This window comes from Sylvia atricapilla, chromosome 3 (genome assembly GCF_009819655.1).
Source record: "Sylvia atricapilla isolate bSylAtr1 chromosome 3, bSylAtr1.pri, whole genome shotgun sequence".
NCBI lineage: Eukaryota > Metazoa > Chordata > Aves > Passeriformes > Sylviidae > Sylvia > Sylvia atricapilla.
In genome coordinates, this window is record NC_089142.1 from 49,160,771 (window position 1) to 49,179,647 (window position 18,877).

The 18,877-nt window shown below is 38.4% G+C and overlaps 1 protein-coding gene across 1 annotated transcript in view; it reads left to right on the top strand.

The window, feature by feature from the left end:
- The window catches only part of SLC35F1 (solute carrier family 35 member F1), a 96,565-nt gene that overhangs the window by 61,261 nt on the left and 16,427 nt on the right, over nt 1-18,877 (top strand). Inside the window, exons 4-7 of the mRNA XM_066314412.1 lie at nt 155-314; nt 5,575-5,731; nt 9,947-9,999; nt 14,492-14,646. Of these exons, the coding sequence (XP_066170509.1) occupies nt 155-314; nt 5,575-5,731; nt 9,947-9,999; nt 14,492-14,646 (525 nt within the window). The remainder of the gene's footprint in view (nt 1-154; nt 315-5,574; nt 5,732-9,946; nt 10,000-14,491; nt 14,647-18,877) is intronic.

Genomic DNA, 18,877 nt, shown 5'->3' on the forward strand with positions numbered 1-18,877 from the left:
GTGTGAAGAGCCACTTGAAGAGCCACTTCCTCTTGGTAGAAAGTGCTCTCATAAACTAAATAACCCACTTCCCTCTGCTGAAATCTGTCCTAGTGTTTAGGGCAAAGTATTTGCAGGTTGATATGTTCTTGATTTTTCTTCTCTTTTTTGACAGCTCCTAGACTGTTTTGTCATCCCAGTGGTGATACTTCTCTCCTGGTTCTTCTTACTGGTACGATACAAGGCAGTACATTTCATTGGGATTGTGGTCTGCATTCTGGGCATGGGCTGCATGGCAGGAGCAGATGTCCTTGTTGGGAGACAGCAAGGAGCAGGTAAGTAAGGATAAATGGGTTGTATGGCCAAGTTCTATTCAGAAAAGCCATTGACCAGTGTGTGTCAGACTGGGACCAAAAAAGGGGGAAATTTGGCAGGAAACTCTGTACCTTCATGGATCCAAAGCACTGCACCATTAAGAGTTGTCTCTGTCAGAAGGGCAGAAAGAGGTCAAACACTTTCAAGTCAGCAGTGCTGCAAAGAGGTTTCTTGGGCCCTGTGTCTTACAACACAGGTCACCCTCTGCAAGCTGGGAGGACAAGCTAAATATTTGTAGTTTTGTTCTCATTTGGCTTAACTGTTTGACTGCAAGCCTCAGTAGCTTCCTTTCCAAATTGGCTCCATTCCTGAGTCATAAGCCCCTTCACATACATCCACTGTGTGCTCTTACTTCTCCTCAACTTTGCTTGTTTTTCTGCAGAGGTGGGATCACTTGGTAGGTGCTAAAAGACACCAAACCTATATACCACCAGTTGGGTTTTGCACACAGTCTTGTACTAAAGCTTTGGGACTTGACTGTGAAATTTTTGAAAAGAACCTCCTTGTGTGTAAAATGTTCTTTTTTAAGTGTGGCATCATATGAATAATGTGTGTATCTCTTAATGCAGACTAGACAGAGTTAGATTTCATTGATCAACTTCCCCTGTCACATTGATTTTTCTAGTGCCAAGCCAAATGATGTGGGAAGGCTGGAAATTCTTTTCAAAGATTGTCAATTAGGCACAGTTTTCATTCTTAATTAAAAGCACTGAATTGTGAGCAGAGCATAATACACTGGGATTTAAAATTCTTGACTCAGCTTTCTGAATACAAATGCAAGTGCTGTAAAACTGCATTTGCCAGAATGCTACTAAGTAAAACAATGGAGTTTGTGACAGTGCTCACCATATCTCCCTGCCCCCTTTTATCTCTGTCCTTAATCCTGAAAGGAGACTTTAAGTTACTAGTCTCCTCCAGAAGTAGCCTTGTCCCAGCTAAAAAGAGATAATATACTCTGTACTGTGTAACCAGCCATCCAAAGCTGTATTGGGAATGGCTGATTTCAGAGGGCTTTAGATTTCAAGCCAGGGTTCCAGAAGAAACATCCTGTGTCTCAGCAGTCTAGAGAGTAACATGCTTGAACGGGTGAGCTGTGGATCAGCAGGATCATCTGGGGCAGTGGAAGCAGACAAGGACAGATTGAAGAACACTGACACTTTGCCATCCAACTGCAGTAATTCGATCTTATTTGCCATGTTCATTATTAGAGCATGGGTATAGCTGTTAGGTAAATTTGTCCAGAAAAATCTGTTAACATGCATTATTGCCCTCTAATTTGGACCTACACATGAAAAACTGTGTCCGTGCTTATTGCTATGCAGAGACTGCTGGTTTTTTACTTGTTTTAGTGGTATAATGATGTTATTAATGATGCTGTCTTTCACAGAGTAAAATAGATCACCTGGTTTAATTTCTTTAAAAGGCTAAAGCTATACATTAAAATGTACAAATGAAAAAAATTAATGGCAGGAAAAAATGAACAAAATTATTGAAACTCTTCATTAAGAGGTTGTACACCATTTATAGGATGTTTCCTAGGACTGGACAAACTAAAGTAAGGAAGACACCAAAAGCAATGGTGCTTTGTTCATCTTCAGTAAATGTCTCTGTTTATCTTATAGGGGACAAGAACTGTTGATACCTATGTGCCCCTGTTGACCACACTGCTTATGGTATGAGAAGAGCCATAAGGTTTTGCTAGGTACCCACAGCATAAGGCAATTTAGCCTGCCAAGTCTTACAGTAAGGGAACATGAATTTAAAATGTGCCTCTGACAGATTAATAAGTATTTCCCACACTTTCTGCAGGAATTAGGTATAACGTGCACACATGCTTTCAATTTTCAATTGTATCCTTACTGATATTTTGTACATTTTACTCAATGAGAAAACAATTACTGTTAAGTATTTAGACCTCTGTCATCTTACATGTCAAGGATACATGAAAATAACATTATTTTGAACTAATACCCACTACTTACTTTTATACTTCTGCTCCTGCCATGCACAGGAGTCTAAGCCACACAGGTCTAAGTGTTTCATCCAGGGTTTTCAAAGCACTTCGTAGCTTTAACTTACAGTCTCTGAAAACCAGTCACATCAATCCTGCTAATGCATATATCAGTGTTCAATTTAAAATGGGACATATTGAGAGTGATTTTTAGGTATCATGTTCTTCAGCAACTACAATCAAAAGCAAAGAGAAAGACCTCAATGACAGGGGATAGGGCAAAAAAGTGACAGAGGCCTATTTGGAGTGTGAAAAGAAATTGTCAGAACACAATTCACATTTAGAAGATTTGTGTTACACTATAATGCTGTAACTAGTTCCCAAAACACTAACTCCTCTCTGGACCATATGACCTCTCCACAGAATATTAGATATGGTAACAGTCATTAATGTAAATTTTGTTTTGCCAGGCTATGCCTTGTGTGTCTTCTGAAGAATGACCTACACCATTAAATTGGTCAAATACAAGTTTATTATCCTAAAAGTCTTTAGAATGCCTCTAGCTAGTTGGCACATTTCCTTAGCAGTGAAACCAGTAGATGTATGTGGATATTACATCCATGAAAATAAGTCTATAGGGATATGGTCAGTCTTGGGGGAAAGTTCCAAAGTCTCAGCCTCTTGAGGAAGCAAAGATAAGGCATTTGACAACCAGAATGTAATTGCTAAGAAAGAAAGAAAGAAAAAAAAAATTCTACAGCATTTTGACATTGGTACATATAGTTTTGATGCAGTAACTCCTTGAGTACCATGTATTACTCTAGTCACTGCATCTCAATAAGAAGTCATCCGAAAATACGCCTGTATAACCTATGGAGAAAGGTGAGAAAGCTGTTCAAGGGCATAAAATGGATTCAGACGAAGAGACTATAACCAGACTATTCCATCTCTCAGAAAAGGTAATAAAGAGACACATACTGTAAAGGTATATAAGGTCATCAGTGATATGGAGAGGATCAATACAGAGTAATTTTTAAATATTTCTCAGAAAATTATGGGATGATTAATATGATTTTGAAGTATCCAGTGTAAAAATTGAAAACATGACGTACTTATTAATAGTAGGCCAAAAATTAATGAATTTTACACAAAGCGATGAAGAATCCCTCAAGGTTTACTAAATTGAAGCCTGATGCAACTTCTCCCTCAGAAAATGCCTGATCTGCTGATAAAAGTCCCTCAGTCCTTCCCTATTTGTTTATGCTGTCCTCAGCCACCCTGTGCTGCTGAGTACCAGAGGAGGCTCCAGTGTCAGCAGAGCCTGGTGCTCTGAACAGATCCCGGCTCCCTCTTCTGGGAAAGCCCTGAAGGTTGAGGCTCACACTCAGCATGAGAGCACTTTGGGAAGAGCTATCAGGGTGTGATGCTTGAGGCCATCCCATCTGTGTGAAAATGCTCAGCCTCTGAGCTGCTTTTGTTTCACAGATGCAAAAGGATGATATTTTTGTCCCAGCAGAAGCTCTAAGGTCAAAAGCTTTTTCAGCAATGCTTCCCTGAAGTGTCAGTGAGTAGCTGCAATAAATACCAAATAAGTGAGCTCAGTGAGGAATCAATGGAGCCACTGTGAAATATGAAAAACATCAGGGGTATGAAGAAATTTTGTAAAGTGCTGATGGTTATTTTAAATTAAGAACATCTTCCATTACTGATTGCAAGAGAAGACTAAAATAAGAAGAAGAAGAAAAAAAAAAAAAAACCCAAACAACGACAACAACAAAACAACAAAATTGTAAAAAGATAAATAGTCACATGTTGCCATTCAAGGAACATTCAAAACAGAAATTCAGTGACAGGCTGGATGAGTATGTGAAAAGCAAATCTAATAACGTTTGCTAAATACACAGAGGCCATATCTCATCTGAGCTGGAGAATGTTGGAAACTAAGAGAGTATTACTGGGAATATTTTACACTTTACTGTTGTCCTTAAACAACTTATACTTTTCTGGTGCTTATAACCATTGTTGGAGACAGGATTGATGAACCCTTGGTCTGTCCTCTTATGACCATGTTTAATATAAATTTCTTCCCCATAGAAATTTCAGCACTACAGTTTGGAATGATAACTGAAGGCTTAAAAGAACTCCTTAAAGAAAAATGTTTAAAAGATAATTTTGAACCAATCAGAATGTTTGACTTCCATTTTTATTTACTGAAATGTATATTTTACAAATCAATTGAAATAAAACTTTAAAAGGCAGGGACATAAAAAATAAACCATGGTATTTTAAAAGAAAATGAGATTTCTTTTTAAAGAAATACAGTTTAGTACTTCTGCATTTCTGCTGAAACTTTTCAAAGAAAAAACCATTATATCCAGCCTTTCAGAATATGGTTCTGCAGCAATATCTGACAGCTTTGTGAAGCTGTAGCTCTTGTAGAAATAATTTAACAAGCCATATGTGCAGAGGGAATTGCATGCACCAGTTTGCAAAGCTAGGGCCTCAGTTTTCAAGCTGGAACTTGATCTTGATCAAATGTCACTGCAGCTCTCCCAACATCCAATAATAAATTCTTCCAAGACTTAAAAAGATTTCAAGCAGTCTTTGATAATGAAATGTTTTAGTAATTCTGTATACTTGGAGGTACTGAAAATACATCCTGTTGTTCTTTGCATGTATTAGGTACTGCTATGTTAATTGAACTTCTTTTAAAAATCTGTCATCATCACCCTGTCTACACCCCATCCTTCCTCCTCCCTTTCTTGTCAAACGTTCCCATGTGAGAATGAGGTCAGTATTAGGTTGTAATGATTTCTTCACTCATTTCACAGATACATGGAATTTTTCAGTTGTCCTCAGATCTAAGTAATGAACATATTTTAGACTGGTTAAATTTCAAGATGAGATGCAAACTGTTCTACAGAGCTGAGTCACATTCTCTCTGCAAAGAAAAAAAAGATAGTAATAATAAGGATCAGTCTCTGAAGAGTATCACTTGGATTCTATGCTTTTTTTTTAGAAGTTTTCAGAATTTTTTGACTTCCTTTTTCTACAGCAAGGAATATGCTCTCCCTTTGTCTCTGCTAGACTTGGCTGATGTATTGAGTGAAAACTGTTAAAATGACAGAACATTTGCATTCATTTTATTAACCCAAGTAAGGGCTACCTAGTGACTGAGGAATGAAATCTGCAGGGAAAAGAGCATGCTGTAGTTTTGGACAAGAGATGGTTGCTTTGAGGCATTCTGATTTTTTTCTGTTTATCCCTAGGTGAAAATAAACTGATAGGGGACCTCTTAGTGCTTGGCGGAGCAACACTGTATGGGATCTCGAACGTCTGTGAGGAGTACATCGTCCGAAATCTGAGTCGAGTGGAATTCCTGGGCATGATCGGACTCTTTGGCTCCTTCTTCAGTGGAATTCAGCTGTAAGTGGGCAGGTTTGAGCCCACTAGGGCTCAAATAAGTGCAGCTGTGGCCTCCATTGAGATACACTAACCGCTTCTTCCAAATTGGCCCTTTCCTGTGCAGAGCAGGTGTCCTCTGATTTTGGAATTTGCATTGGTTTTCATATTTAAGATTGGTGATTTGACTAATAAACAATTTTTTACCCAAGTACTCTAATTCAAGGATCAGTGTCTTTGAGTAGTCACATGAAGAGGGAGAAGACACATCCCACCATCTTGTTGATGGAAGACAAATGGATACTTCATGTATTAGTCTGAACTGTGAATAACAAAATCTACAGCTTCTTCTGGTTCTGTTTTATACTTTTAAAAGTTGCTTCAATTTCTAAAGAGGTAGAAAACACATCCAGTCAGAAGGTATTTTACTGATTCTCTTGTTCTATGTAACTACATTATGATATGGCGGAAATTATGAAAAAGCCTTTAAGAAAATGGCCTTTTCACTTCAAAAATGCACATAGGAGATTGTTGCGTGGATTTCAGGATCTATGGAGTCTGGTCTATATCCACATGTACCTAATGAGCATCTCAACTGTAAGCCTAATACTTGGAAGGTGGCTTCCAGTGTTGCAGTACTGTGACTGTTTTAAAAGTAGCCCTACAAGGTTGCTGCGTTTTGTGCAGGTCTGTAAGGGGTGCTTGTAACACAGAATGACTTTTGATTGTTAGTCCAAAACCAAGTTGCTTCTCTACAGATCTAAGCTACTCTGCTTCTAAGAACAGAGACTGATCAAAAAAACACAGGCCATCAATTCCTACTTCAATAGTTCTATTTTTTTTTAGCTAGAAAGCTTAATGTATTTATTTGGGATCTGAACAAGTGTCTTAAAATTATTTATATTAAATAGCTGCCATACAAGAAGTTCCCTTTTAAAAAATACGAAATTTAAGAGCATGTAAATGTACCTAGTATCTTTGGCTAAAGCTTTTTTTAATATGTTTGTGATTAAATAGATACTAATATTCTGAGGACATCATAGCATTGCCCTTGTCTTGCTCTGTATGTGTAAACTGTCATGTAAATGTCTCATATTCCAGAATTCAGTCATAGTACTGTTACTCCCTCTTGACCCAAGCAGTTAGTCACAATTCAGGGTCTGTGAGCTGTTCTGCGGGTGAGAATCTAGGTTTGGAATAAGGCATCTTTGTATAAGATGTACAACTGGAAGGAAACAATTAGAAACCATTTCTTTGCTGAAAGCCCTAAGGTTTTTCTATTCGACCTTTGGCCCAAAAGTTTAACCCAGCAGATTTTTCTCCACCAGCCTCTGCAGCTTTTTGCTGTTGGTGCATTCTGGGCACCTTCTGGAGACCCAACCACACTTAGTTAATACCTGTGCCTTTTTCTTACCTTTACCTGTAATGAATAGCAGAAGTCACAGTTATGTGTTCATAGAGATTTAATCTAACTAAATATAACACTTCAAAGTGAAGCCAGTTCCTCATTTGCAGGCTCTTTCTTTCAAAAACTACCAGGCACTTTGGTGCAAGATAGGACCTTTAGCTCCTCTAAACTGAAGGAGTCTTAGACTGTAGCATAAAATAAACACACATAATGCCTATTGTGCAGCAAAGGAGGATGAGCTAAGGTGTCAGGGGAAACAGTGAATTAATAAGTTGGCTGATTACCCAGACATGGTGGAAAGGGAAGTGTTGAATATGATTAAAGCAGGGAGGAAGAATAAGAGATTAGTTTACAAGAGTTGAGGATGTCACAATTACCCAGCAAATGGAGATAAGGTTATCTCATGGAATCACCTAATCATAACATGGCCTGTTTTCTAATGGCCTCTGAAGGTCATCTGGTTCAAGCTCCTACTCAAAGCTAGCTTCAGAGTTACATCAGGTTAGGATCTTGTTCAGTTGATTTCTTGGTGTCTCCAAGAATGGAACTGCCAGTCGTGCTGGGCAACCTGCTCCGGTGTTTCACAGGTTTGGGTTTTTTTCCCTTGATATTTAATCAGTTTCCCACATTGCAGCTTGAGTCCATTCTCATCCGTCATTTTGTTGCAAACCTCCAAGAAAAGTATGACTATCCTGTCTGTAACTACCCATTGCATAAATTGGAAAATTTACTGTTGTGTCCTCCCTTCCCCCAGCTCAGCCTTTTCTCCACACTAAGCAAGCCCTGCTGTTTCAGCATCTCCTCTGAGATCCTGTCCTCAACCTGCCTGACCATTGTGATGGAGTTACACTGTACTCCCTTCAATTTATTATTGTCTGACTTGTTTTGGACAGCCCACAATTGGATACGGTACTGTAGTTGCTGTCTCACAAATCGCATCCTTCAACTTTCTGTCCATACTTTTACCAATCCAGCTCAGGATGCTGTTGCCCTCCCATGCTCCAGGGGCACATTGCTGGCATGGGTTCAGGTTGATGTCCACCAGGACTCTAAGGTTTTATTGCTGGAAAACAACTTTCTATCCAGTCAGCTCCCAGCCTGTACATAGTGTCACTCTACCCCAGATGCAGGAGTTATTGCTTGCTTTTCTTGAACTTAATGAGGTTTCTTCTTGCCCTTTTCTTTAGACAACACTGTGGATAGTCCAGCCGTCTAGTCCATACCTCTTGAGTGTCTAAAGATATTTAAGGAAATCGTGTTCGAAACCTTGCTAAAGTAACAGTAGGTTACACTGCATCCTCTCATCCATTCCCTCTTCTTTATTTACTGATCCAATCACCTCATCATAGAAGGCAGTCACTTGAGTCAGGTTAGCTGTTGAGGGCACTTTGCTGGCTGTTCCTAGTCTTCTTCATTTCCTGAAAATGACTTCTGGGTAGATTTGTTCCTTCATCTTCCTAAAGGTTAGCATAAGGCTGGCCAGGCTATACTTTTTTTCTGTGTTATATTGAATGTTGCATTTGTCCCTTCTCAGTCATCAGGGACCTCCTCCAACTACCATAACCTTTCAAAATCATTGTGATTCCAATTCTTCAGTGCCTCTGGCATCACTAAATGGCCACTTCTGGCAAAGTTTCTCACCCTTCTTTGTTTCACAGATCATAAGGAATCACAAGCCATAGCCTATTGTTTTATACATCTGTTGTATTGGCTAAGCAATAATGTGAACACAATGTTCCTGTGTTTAAGTTACATGAAATTTTTTTTTTCCAGACCAAGAGATGTTGCAGTTTGTTTTCATTATATTTTTCAGGAATTACTGATGAAAGAGATGTGTACCTTATGCATGCAAAGACACCTATAATTTAGTTATTTTCCAGAGAATGTAGTCTTGTTATTCTGTACACTGTATTAGATTTGCCTCACATCAGCAGCAAGCAGATTAGAATTTCCAGGATGCAACTCTTTAGACTAGATTGATCTGGAAGGTGCTGAACTCCTGTAGTTTTACTATTAGATTGGTCACCTTTTCTACTAGGTAACTCTACTTTGTTTTTCAATGATGTTTTATACTTGTTTAAAATAGTGTTCAGACCAGCATGCAGAGTTCTGCACAGCAGGATTTATCTGGAAATCACACAGATAGGGAAAGCAGTTACCCGAGTGAAGACCTAACCTGGGAGACGTCTTATCTCCGAGGGTCTATTTGCCTGGATTGGGAAGAGCTGACTTGTTGCCACCTTAGAATTTTATGAATCTGTGACTCTGATGTTAATGCACAGTGCAAGATTTACAAGATACTGAGAGGGGGCTTTTGCAGTTTTGCCTATCCTTTGCTTATTATCCTGACTTTCATTGCTGTGACTATGTGGTTTTTCTCAATGTGTAAAAAATCACAGTATGCTTCCTAAACCAGCCTGTAATATGTATTTATTTTACACTGCAGAGTTATTCTGAAGTGTGAATAACTCTGATAGATGCATTATTAATAATTAAAATTCAAAAGCTTTCAGAATATTAAATCAGAAAAGTACAAGGGGATTGAACATTTAGGGGAATGGGCATGTAGAGCAGGTATATAGAGAGCTGGAAATAAACCAGGGGAAATTGTATGCTATCACATCTGATTACTGCCCTGAAGATCTTTCAAATACACAGGCACAGGGATAATGCCAGAGTAGATTAGCAAACTCTTGATTGCATTTGGTTCCTACAGAGGGGTTTTTTTATACGGTTATTTATGTTGTTTTGTCCAGCATTTGAATTGAATGGGTGGAAGTAATTTAACTTCTGTTTTCTTCTATCAAATTTTGCCTTCTCTTTTCTTCTAGTGCAATCATGGAACACAAAGAGCTGTTGAAAGTCCCCTGGGATTGGCAAATAGGTAAGAACACACTTTACCTCATTGAAGATGGCTGCTGAAGGAGGCATGGAGACAGCCAGTGTTTGGGGAGGCAGGCACAGAGTTTCAGGGGATGCAATGTTTGTGACTTTTCCCCTGGTTACTACCAAAGGTTGAGCTACATGCCTCATAACTGTTCTTAAATGATCTGTCCTCCATCGCTGTGTTGGGCCTTCCTTACACAATTAGGTTAAGCATATGAATGCTGTAACATAATCATTCAGACAGCCATGAAGTAAAACAATAATGGGGTTCCAGTTCTAAGATTCAGTGCACCACTGGGGCAATAAATGAAGTAGTCATTAAGAGCCAAACCTTTTCAATGAAAGCCAAAGAAAGAAAATGGAACCTAACAAAATAACCTGAAAAAAGGACTTGCAGTGAATATTATAGCTTCATAAATTCACTTCCAGGGGGAGCATTTCTGCATGGAAGTATTTAATTGCTTCCCAAATAGTCTTGGTGGAATATAGCAGATGTGTCCTTTAGACAAGTTTTGGGAGCATCATGTCCAATGAAGCTGTCATGGTGTTCTGCCAAGCAGGGGATTGCATTTTCTCATTTCAGTTTGGAAGCTGAGTTTATTACTCCCTTCTAATTAGTCCAATGAATTATTTGCTTTAAAAGCAAATCGATATTTAGGGGAGTCCCTATAATCACTATTTATGACAATAGAAGAAATAAAAGAATACAGTAGCGTAGAGCTGATTATTGCAGAGGATTCAAGCTTTGGCAGTCCATTAACAACAGCTCTTTACCTAGTTTCAGACTGAACATCAAAATGACAACTCGGAAGTGTGCAAAACCAACTGATTATGTGGGAAGTCGCTGAGGGGAGGGGATACAATGGTGGAATACAGTTGGTTTCTTTAAACTTGATTCACAATTTCCTTTCATCATCCTAAGCCTTGCTAAATGCAGCATATTTTTCACAAAACATTGCACCTAGAAATCGTGGAAATTTGATGGTTTTGAAATTTGAGCTGTAAAACAAAGTGACAAATCAGTTTAAAACATCCATAGAGAAACACACTCAACTGTGTACTATCAGTGTATTGGCTTTCTTTAATCTGAGATAATTAGCATAATTGCATCAGTGTTTGTTTATATTTCATGAGAAGGGGCTTAGGGACATAATTAATCTGGTACTGATGGAACTATCAGTGGTAATAGCAAATTAATCTACTATTCATGTAAGTGTCTTACATACTTCCATGAGATTTCTGTTCAAACTCAGTATCAGTGAAATGTGCTATTAAAATAAGGTCTTACTTCATCTGTGATGCTGCCAAAATGTCCCTGAAAGTTGATTACTAATTCTGAAGAGTCCTTATGCTTCACAAGGCTGAGATCATCTTAGCAAAAGCATCATAGATATGTACTTGTTTTGTTAGAGCAATAATTGGAAATGTGGTGTAGTTGAACATGGATTAAATGGTGACAGTTCTGTAGCTCTTCCCTGGCTTCCACTGCACCTGGTGTACTTTCCATTGCATTGGCAGTGATACAAGATTTCAGAAAGTGATTGACAAATCTGTGTCAGGGAGTTCACAGCCTTGTCCTGGGTAGTTATCCACTGCGACAGACTCAAACCTGCAGTCCAGCAGAGTTAAATCATCAGTCTTCTGAGTGCTGGTGATAAAGTCACAGCAGGAAATCCAATAAATAACTCAAGGTAGCCTGTTGCCATCTGCCATAACTGTGCTTTTAAGATCAAATGAGCTACCTTTTAACTGATGCAAATTATTTTTGAATATAAAGATCTAAAGCCAATCTGTTATGTCTATCATGTTTAAAACAGGCTGTGGCCCTCCTGGTGTAAATTTTGGAAATTGCCCTGATACATATCATCATCTTCACACTTAGTGTGAATCAGTGTAGCTCTGTTTGAATCCTTGAAAATTTAAGTATTAATACTTGCTGACAACCAGACTGAAAGGAGGATGATTTTACAGTTTTTACTGAGTGGTTTCATATGAGACCATGACCAAGTTTTATAGCAATAGATGAAATAGTAACAAATAAACTAAAATCAGCTTTATTTAAGAGAACACCAGTTTGTAGCTCCAAGGAAGTGCCTTTGTTACCGGGGGTTTGAATATTTCTGAATGGGCGTTGTTCCAAGGCAGTATGGAAGATCATAACTGATTCCATTTCATGCCAGTTCAACATTTGCTTTTGGAGTAAAAGCACAAAGGCAACATTCGTGCATCATTGCACCATGCAACATTCCACCACCTTCCTCGGGAACAAGACCAGAAGTTCTCAGCTCATACTGGTCTTGGTCATACTTGGGCTGTTTTAGACAGATCCTGCCCATTTGTGTGAAGACCCCAAGTGTAACAAGATATGGACAAATACTGAGGAACTAGGGCTTATTCAGCCTATGGAAAAGAAGTTACCTACAAGGAACTTCTCAAAAGGGCAGAGGTGCTTGGCAGGAGGATGAAAGACAACAGACAGAAGCTCAAATGACAGATTCAGACTGGATTAAAGGCAGATCTTCTTCACATTGAGGACAGGCAGGCAGTAGAGCAGGCTGCCCAGAGAGGTTCTGGAGTCTGCTGGGATTGCAGCACTAGTGGCAATTCCCAAGGCTGCTGTTTGCACTGCATGGATGCCTAAGGGGACTGAGGCTTCAAGCTGTTGACTTTAAACATATTTCCAGTCTCAAAATCAGCCCTCTAAGAACCAATATCTGAAAATCATATGATGTTAATTTCACTTGTTTATTGTCACTACTAAATGACACCCAGGTGGTAGATACCACATGTATTTTTAAGCTGTAAATTAAATGCCACTTTATATTCACCTCTGCTAGAACAGCTACAGTTTAAGCAATTTTCCACTGGAACTGAAATGTCCTTTGGAAAAGCAGCCTGTGAAGCTGGCTGTCAAATAATGTAAACACCAAGGCAGTACCATAAAATTATGCTGTAAGTTGAGTGCATAAACCAGCAAAGCTGTGTTAAATCCAGACAACCAGAGACTTGGTGGACCAGCTGGTGATTTGTAGACTGTGCTTTGACAATGCTGACTTCTGACCCAGAATGGCTTTAGTGCCTGACCTGTTTTTCTTAAGCCTTGAAGAAAAGCTGGCTTGCTGATCCTGTATGCAAAATAATTTCCCATTGACCAAAACTACACTCCATATGGTGCGATTGCCAACTAGAGAAGAGTCACAGAGTTCAATTCAAGCAGCCTTCCAGCACTGCCTAAATTTTAATTCTGTTACAAGTATACAGTGCCCACCTTATAAATTTGCTATCAATGTATAGAAGCAGTTTTTACCATGATTGTCCATATTCTGAATACAAATTCAAATTCCTTATCATGCCGTAACATGTATGGACACTGATAGTTTGTGTCTGCTGCATTTGTTTCAGTTGAATGTACACTTCAGTTCTTATGTTTCTAAAGGACTCAATCTGTCACAGCTGGTTTTGTCCTTTACATAGGTTTTCTAAAGAATTTTTAACTAAATAGATCCACATGCAGATATATGGCCATTATATGGCCTTTTTAAAAATCCTTTCTTATACCTTTTGGGACTTTGGCAATCAGATTTTCTACAACTTTCAGTCAATAAGTCAATAATCTGTTCTGAAGAGCTGGCATGAGTCTAAATTTAGGCTCATGCGCATATCAGCTAGGAATTCTGTAGTGTACGGCAGGCTAAGAAATATCATTTACATGAGAACAGATGTGGAAAGTGTTTGCTGGTTTTTTAACTTCATATTGATTAATTTGCCTTGGGATTTATCAAGTAATAACTGAAGGAGTGAATTCTTTCCCAGTAAGTTATTTAGGTTTTTAAATTAATTTAGATTTTTACTGTAATGTATTTTTATTATATTAGTGTCTAACAATCTAATTTACGTGAGGCTCTCTGTTAACATGCAGCAGGAAAGAGTTTCAGCTTACAAAAGTTTTATTAAGGAAGGCAGACAAAAATGAGCAGAGGAACAGAGGTGCAAAGCTGTGAAGTGATTTGTTAGTTTTGGTGCAAAATAGGACTAGGACTTCTGACACTTGAGTGCTGTCCACATGCATTCATCCATTTGGTCATTAGCTCCTCTGCAAATAATTTTGCATTCATATTTTGGGTCCATTCCCAGAAAATTCTGTGTGCTCCATCCAACTCAGCTGAACTCACTTGGTGCTGGGGACATTCAGCTCCTGCAGAGACTAGATTTGCTATGTTCAAATGCATCATTATGTCCAAATCTATGCTGGACATGAGGTAGTCACTGGTAGTATAAGACACCAATTTGAAACAACTCTGCTATTATGGAGATCCCAAAGGACCTCATGGCCAGTGTTGATATTGTTTTCACTCTCTACATATTATTGATTTGAATTTTTCTTTGAAAAAGCATTATTCTTACTTTTCTTAAAGCACAACCTTCTGCCTCCCAGCAAAGTCATTTCTGCAGGCTGCAAAGTCACTTTGCTTCTTGTTTCTCTTCTGCAGGCTTGCTGTATGTTGGCTTTAGTGCCTGTATGTTTGGCCTCTACAGTTTCATGCCAGTGGTCATAAAGAAAACCAGCGCTACTGCCGTCAACCTCTCCCTGCTCACGGCTGACCTGTACAGCCTCTTCTGTGGATTATTCCTCTTCCACTACAAGGTATGTGGAAATGAGAGATGTGTTTGGGTAGTAGCAGTGTGCCAGAAGAAATGTCAGTGCAGAACGAGGAAACAAAGGAAGCCTCCAAGCTTTGCTAGATCTAAACAGTTGAAGTGCAAGTTGATTTTTTAACGTCAGGCTTCCTACATTAAAACAAATTTTATTATGTGATTTCTTGTTTTTTAAGAGAACTCATTTGATCTTTTTCTTACAAGTTTTAAGATCTGAGTACCTGTTCATCTGCCACTGTATCATTAATTTCATCTTACTTATCAAAGGGCACTTTCAACTGCTGTGAACTGACCTAAAGGGGCAGCATGAAGGGAAGGACTTTTCCAAAATTGCCACAATTTTTATTTTTTTTTTTTTCTTAGGAGAGAGGTTACTTTATGGCTAAATTGTGTTAGAAGTGTTAAAAAAGAAAGCCTTAAAATTCTGAATGTCTAATCAACTCAAATCAGATTTTGTTATGGTAATAGTACCTGAATGAATGTGAATGAGACAGTGAAAGTTCAATTCTTTAAAGTCCAACACAAAATTATTTATCCCTACTGTCTTTTATTTTGTTTTTGTGACATTGAGAATTTTGCAGGCAGAAGAAAAGCAAGAAGAGAAACAAAAATTTGACTGAAAACACTATCTATGGGTTGCCTGCTGCTTTGCAGCTCTGTCTCGTGGTGGTATTGTTTCTTCTTCTTCTTTCTGCCTCACACTTCAAACCCAAAGTGTTTGACATTAGGTGTTATTTGAAAACTGTTATCTCCAGGTAATAATATTATTTGATACCCACAGACAAATATATTTAGTGGTGTTAGTCCACTGTTTCTAAGTAAAATTACTAAATTACACATTGAAAGACAAATGTTATTCTGAAAACAGTAATGTACTATCAAAATCAAACTCCAATAGAGGGAAAGACTTAAATGGCAGCAGAGGTTCGACAGCTCTGTGCTCAGCATTGCTCAAACCCAACAGAAAAGGCAATTTTGCAAAAATAAACTTTAAAGTTCAGACACTTGAAAGGCAAAAGGTGCATTAAAGGTTTTATTTCTTCTCTGTGTCTAATTGTTGGATGCATTAGCAGAGCCAGGAAGGCAGAATTTTCAGCTTTACTGATCCCCATCTTTCTACAGTAAGCGCGTGTCAGCTCCCATCCATAATGGCACCTTGGTCTCCCTTCAAGACCGGTATGGAAAAAGTGCTCAAGAGTAGAAAGCTCAGAACAGACAGGTTTTCTGGTTGAAAGCATCCTTCTCAACATGTATCCTGGTAAACTGGTTGAGTTCCACATCTGAAGTAACTGATGGTCCCCTCTGCCCCTTGCTCTAATTACTAGAAAACTGAAAGCCTCATTCTGCTATGGTTACTTGTGTGTATCATGCAGTTGCTTTCATAAACACTTATCAGGCAATTAATTTAACATATTCAGGTTTTTTACCTCCACTGCTGTCCTTGGAAGACTTTCAGAACGTTTATTCTCCAAAAGCCACAAACCTCCTTATTTCCAGAATAAATTTACTTGTGCCTGGTTTTGGTCCATTCATCTTTCTACAGAGAGTATCCATTAACAGCAACAATGCCCATCTCCATGGCATTTTACTCCATTGGTACATCAGTGGAGAGGAGTCATATTGTGTCTGAGCCCTTAGTTCACTATCAGAGCAAGCCCTTCTCTGTGCCTGATCTGCTTGGATTTCATCCTCCCTGAGACAGCCCCTTCAGCCCAAGGTTCTTGCAGCACTTGGTGCAATGCTTTTTACTCTCTAGGAAGAGAGTTTCTTGTTTCCTGTTTCTCTAGGAAGCCAGTTAACCCATAGATAGCAAGACAGCACTGACATTTTTCATCACTGCATTTCTTTTGTAATTTATACTCATCCTGCAATCCATACAACTCACGTGTCTCTCCTTTGTTCTACCCAGTCGAAGTGTTGATAAGGAGAAGACCTTTATCAGGGCTTTGTGAAAGGACCTTTACCTGAAATGCAGCATCAACTTCTCAAGCTGTCAAGCTTTTCACACCCTTCAAACTTACATTGCAGATGAAATTTGAAGAGAGAGGCTATATGGAAAGGTCATGTAGATTTAAAAGTCCACTTAGTTATTTGGTTTTTTCTTTAGTTACCATGTTTTTATCCATAGTCAGATGACCTTCTCCTTTTCTTTATGGTTTGCTATCAGGTATCATTTTGTCTGAGGAAGCAGAACTGTGAAATGTGTGACTTGCACTCAATAATGAAGTCTAATACGTTGGCATGAAGTGATCAGAATTAATTCCCCTCCTAGGACTGTGTACACTTGCTTGTTTCCTACTTTTAAACAGCTATTTCATTCCTAGCCCAGCTGTACATCTCCTGCTTTTTCTGCACTAGCCAATGGGCACAGACCCACTTCACTGGGAAACAAATGGGTTTATGCTGAAGTAAGATCAACTGAGTAGTTTAGTGTCCCTTGCAGAATATCATTTTATGAGGCTTTCAAGAAACAGTTGTGATATTTCCCTGTGCTGCTACTTTTATCACCAGACAGGTTTATTGCACCTATAGCAGTAGATCTATGATAATCCGTGGAAAATGCAGGAAATTATTTTAACTGAGCTTTAGAGCTTTTGAAACCAAACTGAAGAGAAGATTATCTTTGAAGTGTTTTGATTCATTAGCATTTCATTTTTATATAATGAAAATATAAAAATATTTCATGCAGTGTAAGCTCTGCAACATCACTGTTTGCAGGACATGAGTGAGTTTATAAGGAGCTGCATCTCTAGTCTTACACTACATTCAGGCATCTTCTTAGCACACTGAACACTTCCCAGGCCCATGGAAGCTGGGAATTCAACCTGTTACCTTGACACACAGTTCTGTGATATATGTGAAATTGTTCAAGATTCTATTGTATTAAAAAATAAAAACATATAGCTTTCAATTAGAGATAGATTACTAGATTGTAATGCATCATTCTTAAAAGTTCTTGCATCCCCCAAATAAAAGGTATCTTTTTAGTTCTTCTGTAATCAATAATTGATCTCAAATATTCCGGTGAATGGAGAAATGTATATGACCTCTTTGGTAGCTGAACATTCACCATTGCTATAGCATTTAAGTATACAACACCGTATCTTCAATATTTATTTTTTTTATTCTCACCATATTGATACGTGTTATACAATTTTTATGTTCAAAACTTTCCTAGCTGTCTGTTCTAATTTTACCTTCTTCTTTAGCACAACCAACAGGATATTTTGTTATGGATGGACACATGGACACCAGTGGTGCTAAAAAATTCAGGGCCACCTCTCTGGCTGCACAGAATTAGAACTTTTGTATAAACACAGGGGCATTTTTCCTTAGGAGTATTCTTTTTTACATTTTAGTCTCAGCCTCAGCTCTTTTGTTATGTGAGCTTTTAGATTTATTACTTTTCCTTTTCAAGCTCTCTGTTGTCTTTAGTCATTCTAAGCAAATTAGGTTCTCACTAAATAATCTAAGCAGTTTATTTTATATTTTCCAGCAGCTAGAGCATGAATACTGATTGTGTTCTGGTCCAGCAGGTTGAGTCACACTATATTATATCATTACCTTGCAAGCCAAGCACAATGAATTATATTATGCCTTGGCAAATTCATTCAGGTCTTTATCCAAGGTGGTGCTATAAAAATTCAGAATTTCTGGATATAGTAACAATTACCAAATGAAGAAAATACATGTATTTCATAATGAATCAGGGAAGTCATGTATCTTGATTCAGAATCTCGGAGAGTATCTGTGATGAAGGACTTGAACACACAGATAAACATGATACTCAAAACCTTCCAGGACCAGAAATCTGAAATTCTGCTAGTTGAAACCTCATTTACTGATTCTCAGTGATGTTTCTAAAAATTACTTTTCAATGCTAATTCTAACAGTATCCATTCAATGGAAGGGAGCAGATGACAGTCTTCCCATTACATCAAGAAACAAGCCATGAAGACTGGGGTTTTTCCAGATGAGGAAGAGAGGGTGAAGATTGGGGGAAAGGGGTTTGAGGTTCTTTTTTGCCAACACAGGTCCTAAACAATGCCTGTGAATTTGGGATTTACAGAGTCTTCACTGTAGTGAAAATTTGAACCTTGCTAGAAATACATATTGAAGCCAGTGTGAGTTTTTCTGCTGTCTTTGGTGCACTTCAGTTCATTTTCCTAAATTAGGAAAGCCTGCCACTCAAGGAATGATCTTTTAAAAAATTCAGTTTC